The 12,425-nt window shown below is 45.3% G+C and overlaps 1 protein-coding gene across 2 annotated transcripts in view; it reads left to right on the top strand.

Moving 5' to 3' along the window:
• The window catches only part of LOC145355006 (mitochondrial Rho GTPase 2-like), a 46,179-nt gene that overhangs the window by 17,725 nt on the left and 16,029 nt on the right, over positions 1–12,425 (top strand). For both annotated transcript variants that reach the window (XM_080206762.1, XM_080206763.1), the window contains exons 9-10: positions 4,698–4,796; positions 11,759–11,867. In XM_080206762.1, the coding sequence (XP_080062888.1) occupies positions 4,698–4,796; positions 11,759–11,867 (208 nt within the window). The remainder of the gene's footprint in view (positions 1–4,697; positions 4,797–11,758; positions 11,868–12,425) is intronic.

Raw genomic sequence — 12,425 nt, 5'->3', positions numbered from 1 at the left:
CAAGCCAATAAAATGGTGAAGGTGTTGTCTTTTGAATGAGGTGTTAAAGCAAAGCCCTCTCTGCCCCCTTGGGTGACAGTAAAAGATTTTCCAGCACCATGCAAAGTGCAGCAGCAAAGTTCTCTTGGCGTCCTGGCCCGCATTTGTCCCTTAGCCAACACCTACAAATCAGCTATGAAGAGAGGCTGGCAAGGCTGGGGGTGTTTTCCTTAGAGCAGAGAAGGCTGAAGGGGCACCTGATTGAGCTGTACATCATAAAGGATATAGATAGGTGAGTTAGAGAGAAACTTTTTCCCCTGTAGAAGGTTCAAAAACCAGGGGGCATTGATTTCAGGTAATGACAAGAGATTTAGAGGGTATTTGAGGAAAATCTTTTCAGCCAGAGAGTGGTAGGAATCTGGAACTCACTGTCTGAAAGGGTGGTAGAGGTGGGAACCTTTATAACATTTAAGAAGCATTTAGAGGAGCACTTGAATTATGATAGCATACAAGGCTACGAACCAAATTCTGGAAAATGGGATTATAATAAATTGATGCTTGATGGTCATTGTAGACACAATGGGCCAAAGGGGCTGTTTCTGGACTGTAAAACTCTATGATCTGATCATTATCACACTGATGTTTTGGAGCTTTGCTGAACACAAATTGGCTGTTTATTTCTGTTATAACAGTGCCAATGCTTCATTAACTGTAAAATGCTTTAGAACATCCAAACATAGGGAATAGGAGCCTTGAGTCTGTTCTGTCATTCAATTGAATCATGGCTGATTTTTCATCTCAGTGCCATTTTCCCACACTATCCCAATATTTCTTGATGTCCTTAAGATCTAGAAATCTTTCAGTTTCTCTCAAACATACTCAAATACTGAGCCTCCGCAGCCATCTGGGCTAGAGAATTCCAAAAATTCAACATCCTCTGAATGAAGAAATTACTCCCCATCCACCTTGTTGAGCCCTATAAAAATTTTGTATGCTTCAACAAGACCACCTCTCCTTCCTCTAAGCTCTAGATAATAAAGGCCTCTCTCCTCATAGAACAATCCTACCATCCCAGGGATCAGTCTGATCAAATTTTGTTGCATTCTCTCTATGGCAAATATATCCATCCTTGAGTGAGGAGACAAAAACTGTACACAATGTTCAGGTTTACCAAGACTCTTATGCAGTAAGATTTCTTTTCTTCTGTACTCAAATCCTCTTGCAATAAAGGCCTGCATTCCATTTGCCTTTCTAATTGCTTGCTGTATCTATATGTTAGCTTTCAGTGATTTTTGAACAAGGACACCTGGGTCCCTTTGGACATCAACACTTCTAATCTTGCAAGACAATTAGACAGCTTCATAGCCACTTCTACCTATACCATCTCCTAAATTCTATAGTTTTTACAAAAAATTCCAAAATTGCCATGGTGAGATCTCTGTAACGTACAGGGTTTTGGATTCCAGTTTTCCCTCTCTCTCACCAACTAGATAGGCCAGTGCTCACAGGTTAAAAGCAGCTCTGAACCCAGAAACAGCCCCCATAAAGGTCTAACGTACCACTTAAGAAATACTGTGCATTTTTATTTTTCTTACCAAAGTGGATATTTGCATATTTCTCCACATTATAATTATCTGCCAAGTTCTTGTCCACTCACTGAGCCTGTCTAAATCCCCTTGAAGCCTGTTTGCATCCTCCTGAGAACTCACATTCCCACCAAGTTTTGTGTCATCAGCAAACTTCAAAGTATTATTTGATCCCCACATCTGAATTATTGATACAGATTGTGACTAGCTGGGAAGCGTGCATTAGTCCTTGGGATACCCCACTAGCCGTAGTTTGCCTACCTGAGAATGACCTAGGGATGTCCTGAGGTTAAAAATGCTATCAAAATAAACTTCTTTGTGTTTAATTTATCACAGTTTCATAGAATCTTACAGTGCAGAAAGTGGCCCTTTGGCCCATCGAGTCTGCACCGAACACAATCCCTACCCCCATATCCCGACATATTATACCCACTAATCCCTCTAACCTACGCATCCTTAAACACTAAGGAGCAATTTCTTAGCATGGCCAATCAACCTAACCCGCACATCTTTGGACTATGGGAGGAAACGGGAGTACCTGGAGGAAACCCACGCAGACACGAGGAAAATGTGCAAACTCCACACGTACAGTGACCTGAGCCGGGACTCGAACCCAGGACCCTGGAGCTGTGAAGCAGCATTGCTAACCACTGTGCTACCGTGCCGCCCTAAATGGCTCATCAAGGAGGAAATAGCGAGGCATCTTGAGGGGAACTGCTTGATAGAGCAGATGCAGCACGGTTTTGTTAAAGGGAAGTCGTGTCTGACAAATTTACTGGAGTTCGATGAGAATGTGTCTAGGGCGGTGGATAGAGGAGAGCCGGTGGATGTGGTCTTTCTTGATTTTCAGAAGGCGTTTGACAAAGTACCTCACAAGAGGTTATTGCAGAAGGTCAGGGGGCATGGAGTTGGGGGTAGGGTGTTAGCGTGGATAGAGGACTGGTTGTCAAATAGGATAAAGAGATGTCATTGTCAGCCACTTCAGGTCTTGAACGCAGGTTAGGTGTAAGGATTCGCATTTTAATCAGTAATCTCTAAACTGTCTGTGCTGTATATGCTCTGTCTGAGGCCAGAACTCTCCATTCACCTGACGAAGAGGGTAACCCCTCGAAAGCTTGTGAGAATATTATCAAATAAATAGGTTGGACTAAAACCTGGTGTTGTCAGACTTTTTACTGTGTTTACGCCAGTCCAACGCTGGCATACCCACATCATGTCAAATAGGAGACAGAGAGTGGGGGTCAATGGGTGCTATTCGGATTGGCGGATGGTGACTAGTGGAGTGCCCCAGGGGTCGGTGCTGGGGCCTCAGCTATTTACCATTTATATAGATGATCTGGAGGAGGGAACCGAGTGTAGGGTGTCGAAATTTGCTGATGACACCAAGATTGGTGGAAAGGCAAATTGTGCGGAGGGTGTGGAGAGTCTACAGAAGGATCTAGATAGGCTGGACGAATGGGCCAGGAAATGCAAATGGAATTTAATGTTGGCAAGTGCGAGGTGGTCCACTTTGGTAGGAATAATGGTAGGAAGGATTATTACTTGCGTGGAGAAAAACTGCAGCAGGCAACGGTGCAGAGGGACCTCAGGGTCCTTGTGCATGAGTCGCAAAAACCCAGCTTGCAGGTGCAGCAGGTGGTCAGGAAGGCTAATGGGATGCTGGCCTTCATAGCGAGGGGGATTGAATATAAAAGTAGGGAGGTTTTGCTGCAGCTGTATAGGGCATTGGTGAGGCCGCAGCTGGAGTACTGTGTGCAGTTTTGGGCGCCGCACTTACGCAAGGATATTTTGGCCTTGGAGGGAGTGCAGAGGAGGTTTACTAGGATGATGCCGGAGTTGAGGGGGTTGAGCTATGAGGAGAGGCTGAATAAATTAGGCTTGTACTCGTTAGAGTTTAGAAGAATGAGGGGAGATCTCATTGAGACGTATAAGATGATGAATGGGATGGATAGGATAGAGGTGGAGAGACTCTTCCCGCTCAGAAAGGATAATAGGACTAGGGGGCACAGCCTCAAGATAAAGGGGGGGGGGGCGGTTTAGAACGGAGTTGAGGAGGAACTTCTTCACTCAAAGGGTGGTGAATCTCTGGAATTCTCTGCCCGTTGAAGTGGTGGAGGCTACCTCGCTAAATATTTTTAAGATGCGGGTTGATGGGTTTTTGATAAGAGAGGGGATTAAGGGTTATGGGGACAGGGCGGGAATGTGGAACTGAGCCACGACAGATCAGCCATGATCTTATTGAATGGCGGGGCAGGCTTGAAGGGCTAGTTGGTCTACTCCTGCTCCTATTTCTTATGTTCTAAAATACTTGCATTTATTGAACCTGGTACCTTCTGGTCTCCATGCTTCACCGGTGGTATGTCAGACCTTTATGGCGGCTGTTTCTGGGTTCAGAGCTGGTTTTAACCTGTGAGCACTGGTCTACCTAGTTGGTGAGAGAGAGGGAAAACTGGAATCTAAAACCTTGTATGTTACAGAGATCGTGAGTTCAAATCTCACCATGGCAATTTTGGAATTTTTTGTAAAAACTATAGAATTTAAGAGATGGTATAAGTAAAAGTGGCCATGAAGCTGTCTAATTGTCTTAACCCTGATTGGTTAACTTTAGGGAAGGAAACCTGCTATCCTTACTTGGCCTGGACCAATGTCCCATACTGATGTGCCTGATTCCTAACTGCCCTCTGAAATGTCCTAGCACTCACCAGTTGTATCAAACTGCTACAACAAATGCAGTGGTTCAAGAAGAAGGCCCGTCAGTGCCATATTCTCAGAGTAACAAGATTTGGTAAGAAATGCCAGTGCCTCCCACACTGAGAGAATTAATTTTTTAATAAAGGTCACTTTCTCATATTGTTGGCACAGTGATGATAATTGCCTGTATCTCAGCCAAAAAACATCTAAAAGTGGGAAGGAAAGCACACTGATTTATCTGAAATGAATCACAGTCAAATGAAGGGTTCTGCATTACTAATTTTGTTCTTCAAACCTGTGTGGCTCTAATTACTTAGCACATCTGCAGCCAACGCTTTTCTGGCTGTTATCTGGCAAATATTGTTTTAGGGGGTCAGGCTGCATTTGACCCCAATGAAATTGCTCATTTGTCCCTGACTCTTGAAGCTGTGTGTGTTTTAGTTGAAACCTTCGTGTGTTCAAGCCCTGACTCGAATTTTCAACATCTCCGACCTGGACAATGATGGGATTCTCAATGACACAGAAATGAACTTCTTCCAGGTAATAGTCAAATGGCCAATGCACTGTGTTAACTTAATGTTGTGCTCCTTCTGTAACAGGTTGAACCTTGTCTCAATATTCAAACTCAGCCATGATTAGAGCATCAATATTCTGAATATTTTTGGCCCTATTCCTGTTCTTCACAAATTATTCTAAAACAAATCACTATTTGACTAAAAATCTTTTATGTTTGTTTCTAACTTAAACTTTTATCATTTCACTTTTTAATCTGTCTTGATTTTATCAATGCCATTTAATATTTTATTTACCTCAGTGAGGATCCTATTACACACAGAATAAGAGGGATTACAACAAGGAAGCCAATAGTCCGACTCTTCCAAACCAGGTTAATGTTTACCCTTCACATGAGCCAATAATCCTCGTTTGATTTACTCACTCTGTTCCCACATCCCTCAACCCCATTTTTTTTCTTCTTCCCTTTCTTGACCTCATCTTGAAGGTTTCAAACTCAGTCACTAATCCGGAATTGAATTCTGCAGCCTCACAACTTTGTGTGAAAGGCCTTCACTATGCCTGGTTTGATCCCTTTTGTCTCTCACCCAATGCTTTGTGATCCCTTCCCTCCATATTGAATTCTACAGCTTTACAACTCTAGGTGTGCAGAGATTTAGATTTGCTAATATTTTCTCCCAATTATTTTAAAACTGTAATTGATTACTAGATTTTACAGTACAGCAGTTGCCCAGGCTACCCTTTCAAAATCATTGGCGAAAGGCTAGGGAGGAGGATGTTTTTAGAGAGAGCTGTTGTGATCTGCTGTGCGCTGCTTGAAAGGCTGGTGGAAGCAACTTCAGTAGCATCTCTGAAAAGGAATTGAATAAGACTGATTTGAAGGTCTAGGGCCAAAGTACAAGAGAATGGGACTATTTGGATGATCCAATTAATGGGCCAGTGACTAGCTGTGAGGTTCAATGAGAGGGGACTTTATAGCCTGCAGTACCTTTTCAGAACAAAGAACAACCCAGCACGGGAAACAGGCCCTTTGGCCCAACGAGCCTGCGCCGCCATCTTAAAAGCATTTTCCTACACCCACCTTGACCCGTGTGTATGCATATGGTACCCCCATTGGAAACCAGATTCGGGGGGAATAGTTTAGGGACAATTTGTTACAACAATCAGCCTAAGAGCACATCTTTGGGGTGTGGGAGGAAACCGAAGCACCTGGAGGAAACCCATGCAACCACAGGGAGAATGCGCAAACTCCCACAGACACTGGCCCAAATCCATGTATCTGCACAGCTAGCAGTGATAATCACTGAGCTGTTGTGGTGCCCATCTGCTGGTCCAGTTTTAAGCACACACAACGACACGAAGTACTAGGCCACTCTCGAAACATCCAAGAGCAGCCCACGCACGACCCACTGTGTGCATGCCCCTCATTAGACACAAGGTGGACTGACACACCTGTGGGTTAAAAGAGACAAAACATCAACATGCAGCATTATATTTCCAGTATCGTCCCGAGGCTCTGACCCTTTTTAAAACCGTCTCCTATAACCCTCCATCCCTGTTTCACTCATGTGCCTATCCAAGTAAACCTTAAACAAGTCCAGCGTGCCTGCCTCCACCACCTTACTTGGTAGTGCATTCCATACCCCCACGACCCTCTGTGTGAAAAACCTCCCTCTAATATCCAAACTATACTTCTCCCCCCTCACCCTTAGCTCGTGACCCCTCATGATATTTGTCTCCAATCTAGGAAAAAGCCTGCCACTGTTGACTCTATCTATCCCCTTCATTATTTTATACACCTCTATCAGATCCCCCCTTAATCTCTGTCTTTCTAAGGAAAAGAGCCCCAGTTTACCCAATCTTTCCTCATAACCCAGTCCTTCCATACCAGGCAGCATCCTGGTAAACCTCCTCTGCACCCTCTCCAGGGTCACCACATCCCTCCGGTAGTAAGGTGACCAGAACTGGACGCAGTACTCCAAATGCCGTCTAACCAACGTTCTGTACAACTGTAGCATTAGACGCTAGCTCTTATACTCTATACCCCTTCCTATAAAGGCTAGCATTCCGTAAACTTTCTTCGCAACCTTCTCTATCTGGGTTGCCACCTTCAGAGACTTGTGCACTTGCACTCCCAGGTCCCTCTGTATTTCTATACTCTTAATTGGTCTACCTTTTATCATGTAACTCCTCCCTGCATTATTCCTTCCAAAATGCATCACCTTGCATTTGTCAAGATTAAATTCTATCTGCCATCTATCTGCCCAATATACCAGCCTATCTATATCCTGCTGTGTCGCCTGACAATCCTCCTCGCTATCTGCCAATCCTGCCATCTTGGTGTCATCTGCAAACTTGCTGATCACACCACGTACGCCCTCTTCTAAGTCATTTATATATATTACGAAGAGAAGAGGTCCCAATACTGAGCCCTGCAGCACACCACTGGTGACAGACCTCCAGCTAGAAAAGGACCCTTCCACTACTACTCTCTGTCTCCTGTTGCCTAGCCAGTTATCAATCCATCTAGATACCTGTCCCTGTATCCCATGTGCCTTAACCTTTTCTACCAGCCTACCGTGAGGGACTTTGTCAAACGCCTTACTGAAATCCATATAGATGATATCAACGGTTAGGTTACCTTTAAAAAGGAACTCATTTGATTGACTTAAAATAAAGAGTTGGTTTTATAGGGGATTTCTTTGAGTGGAAATGTACCCAGAAGTTGGATTATAACTGAATCATTCAGACTGTGAGGCTGAAGGTGGGTTAACTGGATTCCAGTGTATATGATCATAGAGTTCCTACAATGCAGAATGAGGCCATTCAGCCCATTAGATCTGTACCAACTCTCTGATAGAGCATCTTACCCACCACCCACCCCCAATTCTCTACCCCCAATCCTAAAACCCCAATCCCACATGTTTACCTTGCTAGTCCCTCTAACCTTTGGACACATAAGAACATAAGAAATAGGAGCAGGAGTAGGCCATCCAGCCCTTTGAGCCTGCCCCGCCATTCAATAAGATCATGGCTGATCTGTCGTGGCTCAGTTCCACTTTCCCGCCCTCTCCTCATAACCCTTAATCCCCTCGCTTATCAAAAACCCATCAACCCGCGTCTTAAAAATATTTAGCGAGGCAGCCTCCACCACTTCAACGGGCAGAGAATTCCAGAGATTCACCACCCTTTGAGTGAAGAAGTTCCTCCTCAACTCCGTTCTAAACTGCCCCCCCTTTATCTTGAGGCTGTGTCCCCTAGTCCTACTGTCCTTTCTGAGCGGGAAGAGTCTCTCCACCTCTATCCTATCCATCCCATTCATCATCTTATATGTCTCAATGAGATCTCCCCTCATTCTTCTAAACTGTAACAAGTACAAGCCTAGTTTATTCAGCCTCTCCTCATAGCTCAAACCCTCAACTCCGGTATCAGCCTAGTAAACCTCCTCTGCACTCCCTCCAAGGCCAAAATATCCTTGCATAAGTGCGACGACCAAAACTGCACACAGTACTCCAGCTGCGGCCTCACCAATGCCCTATACAGCTGCAGCAAGACCTCCCTACTTTTATATTCAATCCCCCTCGCTATGAAGGCCAGCATCCCATTAGCCTTCCTGACCACCTGCTGCACCTGCAGGTGGGGTTTTTGCGACTCATGCACAAGGACCCCGAGGTCCCTCTGCACCGTTGCCTGCTGCAGTTTTTCGCCACGTAAGTAATAGTCCTTCCTACCATTATTCCTACCAAAGTGGACCACCTCGCACTTGCCAACATTAAATTCCATTTGCCAGTTCCTGGCCCATTCGCCCAGCCTATCTAGGTCCTTCTGCAGACTCTCCACACCCTCCGCGCAATTTGCCGTTCCACCAATCTTGGTGTCATCAGCAAATTTCGACACCATACACTCGGTCCCTCCTCCAGATCATCTATATAAATGGTAAATAGCTGAGGCCCCAGCACCGACCCCTGGGGCACCCCACTAGTCACCAACCGCCAATCCGAATAGCACCCATTGACCCCCACTCTCTGCCTCCTATTTGACAACCAATCCTCTATCCACGCTAACACCCTACCCCCAACTCCATGCCCCCTTACCTTCTGCAATAACCTCTTGTGAGGTACCTTGTCAAACGCCTTCTGAAAATCAAGAAAGACCACATCCACCAGCTCTCCTCTATCCACCGCCCTAGACACATCCTCATAGAACTCCAATAAGTTTGTCAGACACAACTTCCCCTTAACGAAATCGTGCTGTGTCTGCTCTATCAAGCAATTCCCCTCAAGATGCCTCGCTATTTCCTCCTTGATGACGGATTCTAACATTTTACCTACAACAGATGTTAAACTAACCAGCCTATAATTCCCTGCCTTTTGCCTGCCACCCTTCTTAAACAATGGCGTAACATTAGCACTTCCGGCACTTCCCCGGAATCCAGCGATGTTTGGAAAATAACCACCAAGGCATCCACTATCACCTCCGCCATTTCTTTCAGAACCCTTGGATGCATTCCATCCGGTCCTGGGGACTTGTCCACAATCAGTCCCTCCAGTCTGTCGAGCACCGCCTCTCTACTAACAATAATGTCATTGAGACCCTCCTGTCCTACCATCTTTCCATCGCTAACACCCGGCAAATTATTCACGTCCTCCTCCGTGAAGACCGAAACAAAAAAGTTATTCAAGGCCTCAGCCATTTCCCCATCCCCTACCACTAAGTCCCCCCTCTCATCCTCTAAGGGTCCAACGTTCACCCTAGCCAGCCTCTTCCTTTTTATATATTTATAAAAACTCTTGCTATCCTTCTTTATATTAAGCACTAGCCCAGCTTCATAGTTTATCCTACCCTTCTTTATCAACTTCTTTGTCAATCTTTGTTGACTTTTAAACCTCTCCCAATCCTCTTCTCGCCCACTACTCTTAGCTACTCTAAACGCCTCCGCTTTTAATTTAACACTTTCCTTCACCTACTTCGTTATCCACGGCTTATTACCTCTCCTCCTACGGTCCTTTTTAACCATCGGAATAAGTTTCTGCTGAGCACCAAGAAAGATCTCCTTAAAGATCCTCCATTGCTCCTCAGCAGACCTACCTTCCAACGCGCTCCCCCAGTCAACATTCGCCAATTCTTCTCTCATCCTACCGTACTCCCCTCTGTTCAAACAAAGGACGCGTGTCCGGGAACCCACTTTCTCCTCCTCCATCTGCACCAGAAACTCCACCATACAATGATCACTCTCCCCAAGAGGATCCTTCGCCACAAGGTCCCTAATTCTACCCGCCTCATTACATAACACCAGATCCAAGATAGCTCGCTCCCTCGTCGGCTCCAACACACACTGTTCAAGGAAACTATCCCAGCAGCATTCCAAGAACTCCTCCTTGAGCCCACCTCGTCCAACATGGGTCGACCAATCAATATGTAGATTGAAATCCCCCATAATTATCGCCGTCCCATTCTTGCACGCCGCACTTATTTGCGCGTTAACAGCCCGCCCCACCTCCAGATCATTATTTGGGGGCCTATAGATGACACCCACCAGCGTCTTCCTCCCTTTGCTGTTCCTAATCTCCACCCACAACGATTCCACTTTCTGCTCTTTGGTTCCTATATCATCCCTTGCTACCACCCTGATGCTATCCTTAATCAGCAGAGCTACGCCCCCCCCTTTTTCCTCCCGCCTATCCTTCCTAAACACTTGATACCCCTGGACATTCAGCTCCCAGTCCCTGTCACCTTGCAGCCACGTCTCTAATGGCCACCAGATCATATCCATTTGTGCTGATCTGCGCCACCAGCTCATCCACTTTATTCCGAATGCTTCGTGCATTTAGATAAAGTGCCTTCATTCCAGCCTTCACCTGGACCCTATTTGCCCGAACGCCACCAACCATACTCACGCCCCCTACTCCCTTTATTATTGGGACATCCTCGGCCTCTTCCCTTACCTGTACCCTCTCCTTAACTTTAGACCCCATAATGTCACCCACCCTCGCACCCTCCCCCCCGCCTAATTAGTTTAAAGCCCTACCTACAGTCCTATTTACACGATTCGCCAGGACTCTGGTCCCAGCACGGTTCAGACCAACCCCATCCCACCCGAACAGGTCCCACCTACCCCAATACTGATGCCAATGCCCCATAAATTCAAACCCATTCCTCCCACACCAATCCCTGAGCCACCCATTCACTTCCTTAATCTTATCAACCTTACGCCCGTCTGCACTCGGTTCAGGCAGTAGTCCAGAGATAACCACCTTGTCGGTTCTACTTTTTAATTTTTTTTACTTTTTAATCTAAGGGGCAATTTAACATGGCCAAGCATCTTTGGACTGTGGGAGGAAACTGGAGCATCTGGAGGAAGTCCATGCAGATATGCAGTATGTGCAAACACAAACACAGTAAAAAGTCTGACAACACCAGGTTTAAGTCCAACCGATTTATTTGATAGTAAATTCACTAGCTTTTGAGGTTACCCTCTTCGTCAGGAAATAAATCGGTCGGATTTACTATCAAATAAATCGGTTGGACTTAAACCTGGTGTTGTCAGACTTTTTACTGTGTTTACCCCAGTCCAACACCAGCATATCCACATCACAAACACAAACAGTCACCCAAGGCTGGAGCATCTGGAGGAAACCCATGCAGACATGGGCAGAATGTGCAAACACAAACAGTCACCCAAGGCCGGAATAAAATCCAGATCCCTGGCACTGTGAGGCAGCAGTGCTAACCACTGTGCTGTAATGTAGGATTGAGATGTTGCAATAGTGATTGGACCAGAGAGTGATCAGGAATTCCAGTGGAGTATGGGCAAGTAAATGTAGGAATTCCACCAGGTGTGCTGGAGACTGGATCAGGGACTGTGCAGGTACCAGGCACTGTAACAGTGTAAACGCAAACAGACACCCCACACTGAGGCCAAGTATTTCAGGAGCTAATCCACCTCACACATTTGACTTCACAACATACTTTCTGATTTCTTCATTCAGAAATACTGTTTCAGGAACCCCTTATCACCACAAGCTTTAGAAGATGTGAAAACTGTAGTCTGGAAAAACATGTCTGATGGAATTCTGGACGATGGGCTGACTTTAAGTGGTAAGTGGTTTATGATTGATATAACTTAGTTTCTTATTTAGATATTAACTTTCCAAGGGGCCTGGGGTGGGTTTGCAATCCTCAGTCTCAGACTGAGGCTTGTGGAGTGGACTTGAACCATATCTGATTCATGGAATCGAAAGAAATTCATTCCTCAGAATAGACTAGCAAATAAGATGTGTGCTCCCATTCTTGGAGAATTCTCTTCTGAATGAGGTGTGTATGATCCTATCTGACATGTAGGGAGAACTTTATTTTTAAGAAGGAAGAATTTGCAGGGCTTTGGGAAAAGATCAGCGAAGTGATTGGATAGCTCTTTCAGAGGGTGGGTACAGGCTCGATGGTTGTCTATTCAATATTTAAATTAAATATTGGTAATTACTTGTAATTTTCTGAAGATAGTAATTCAGGAGTAGGCTCTAGATAGTAACCATTGTCTGCAAGTAACAGGGTAAGAAATCTTGCAACACCAGGTAAAAGTCCAACAGGTTTATTTGAAATCACGAGCTTTCGGAGCACTGCCCCTTCATCTGTTGAGCATTCACTTCTTACGGTGCC

Source organism: Carcharhinus amblyrhynchos, chromosome 18 (genome assembly GCF_965287045.1).
Source record: "Carcharhinus amblyrhynchos chromosome 18, sCarAmb.v2.hapA, whole genome shotgun sequence".
Classification (NCBI taxonomy): Eukaryota; Metazoa; Chordata; class Chondrichthyes; order Carcharhiniformes; family Carcharhinidae; genus Carcharhinus; species Carcharhinus amblyrhynchos.
Note: the sequence above shows the minus strand (reverse complement) of the source record. Positions and strands in the feature narration are given on the sequence as shown.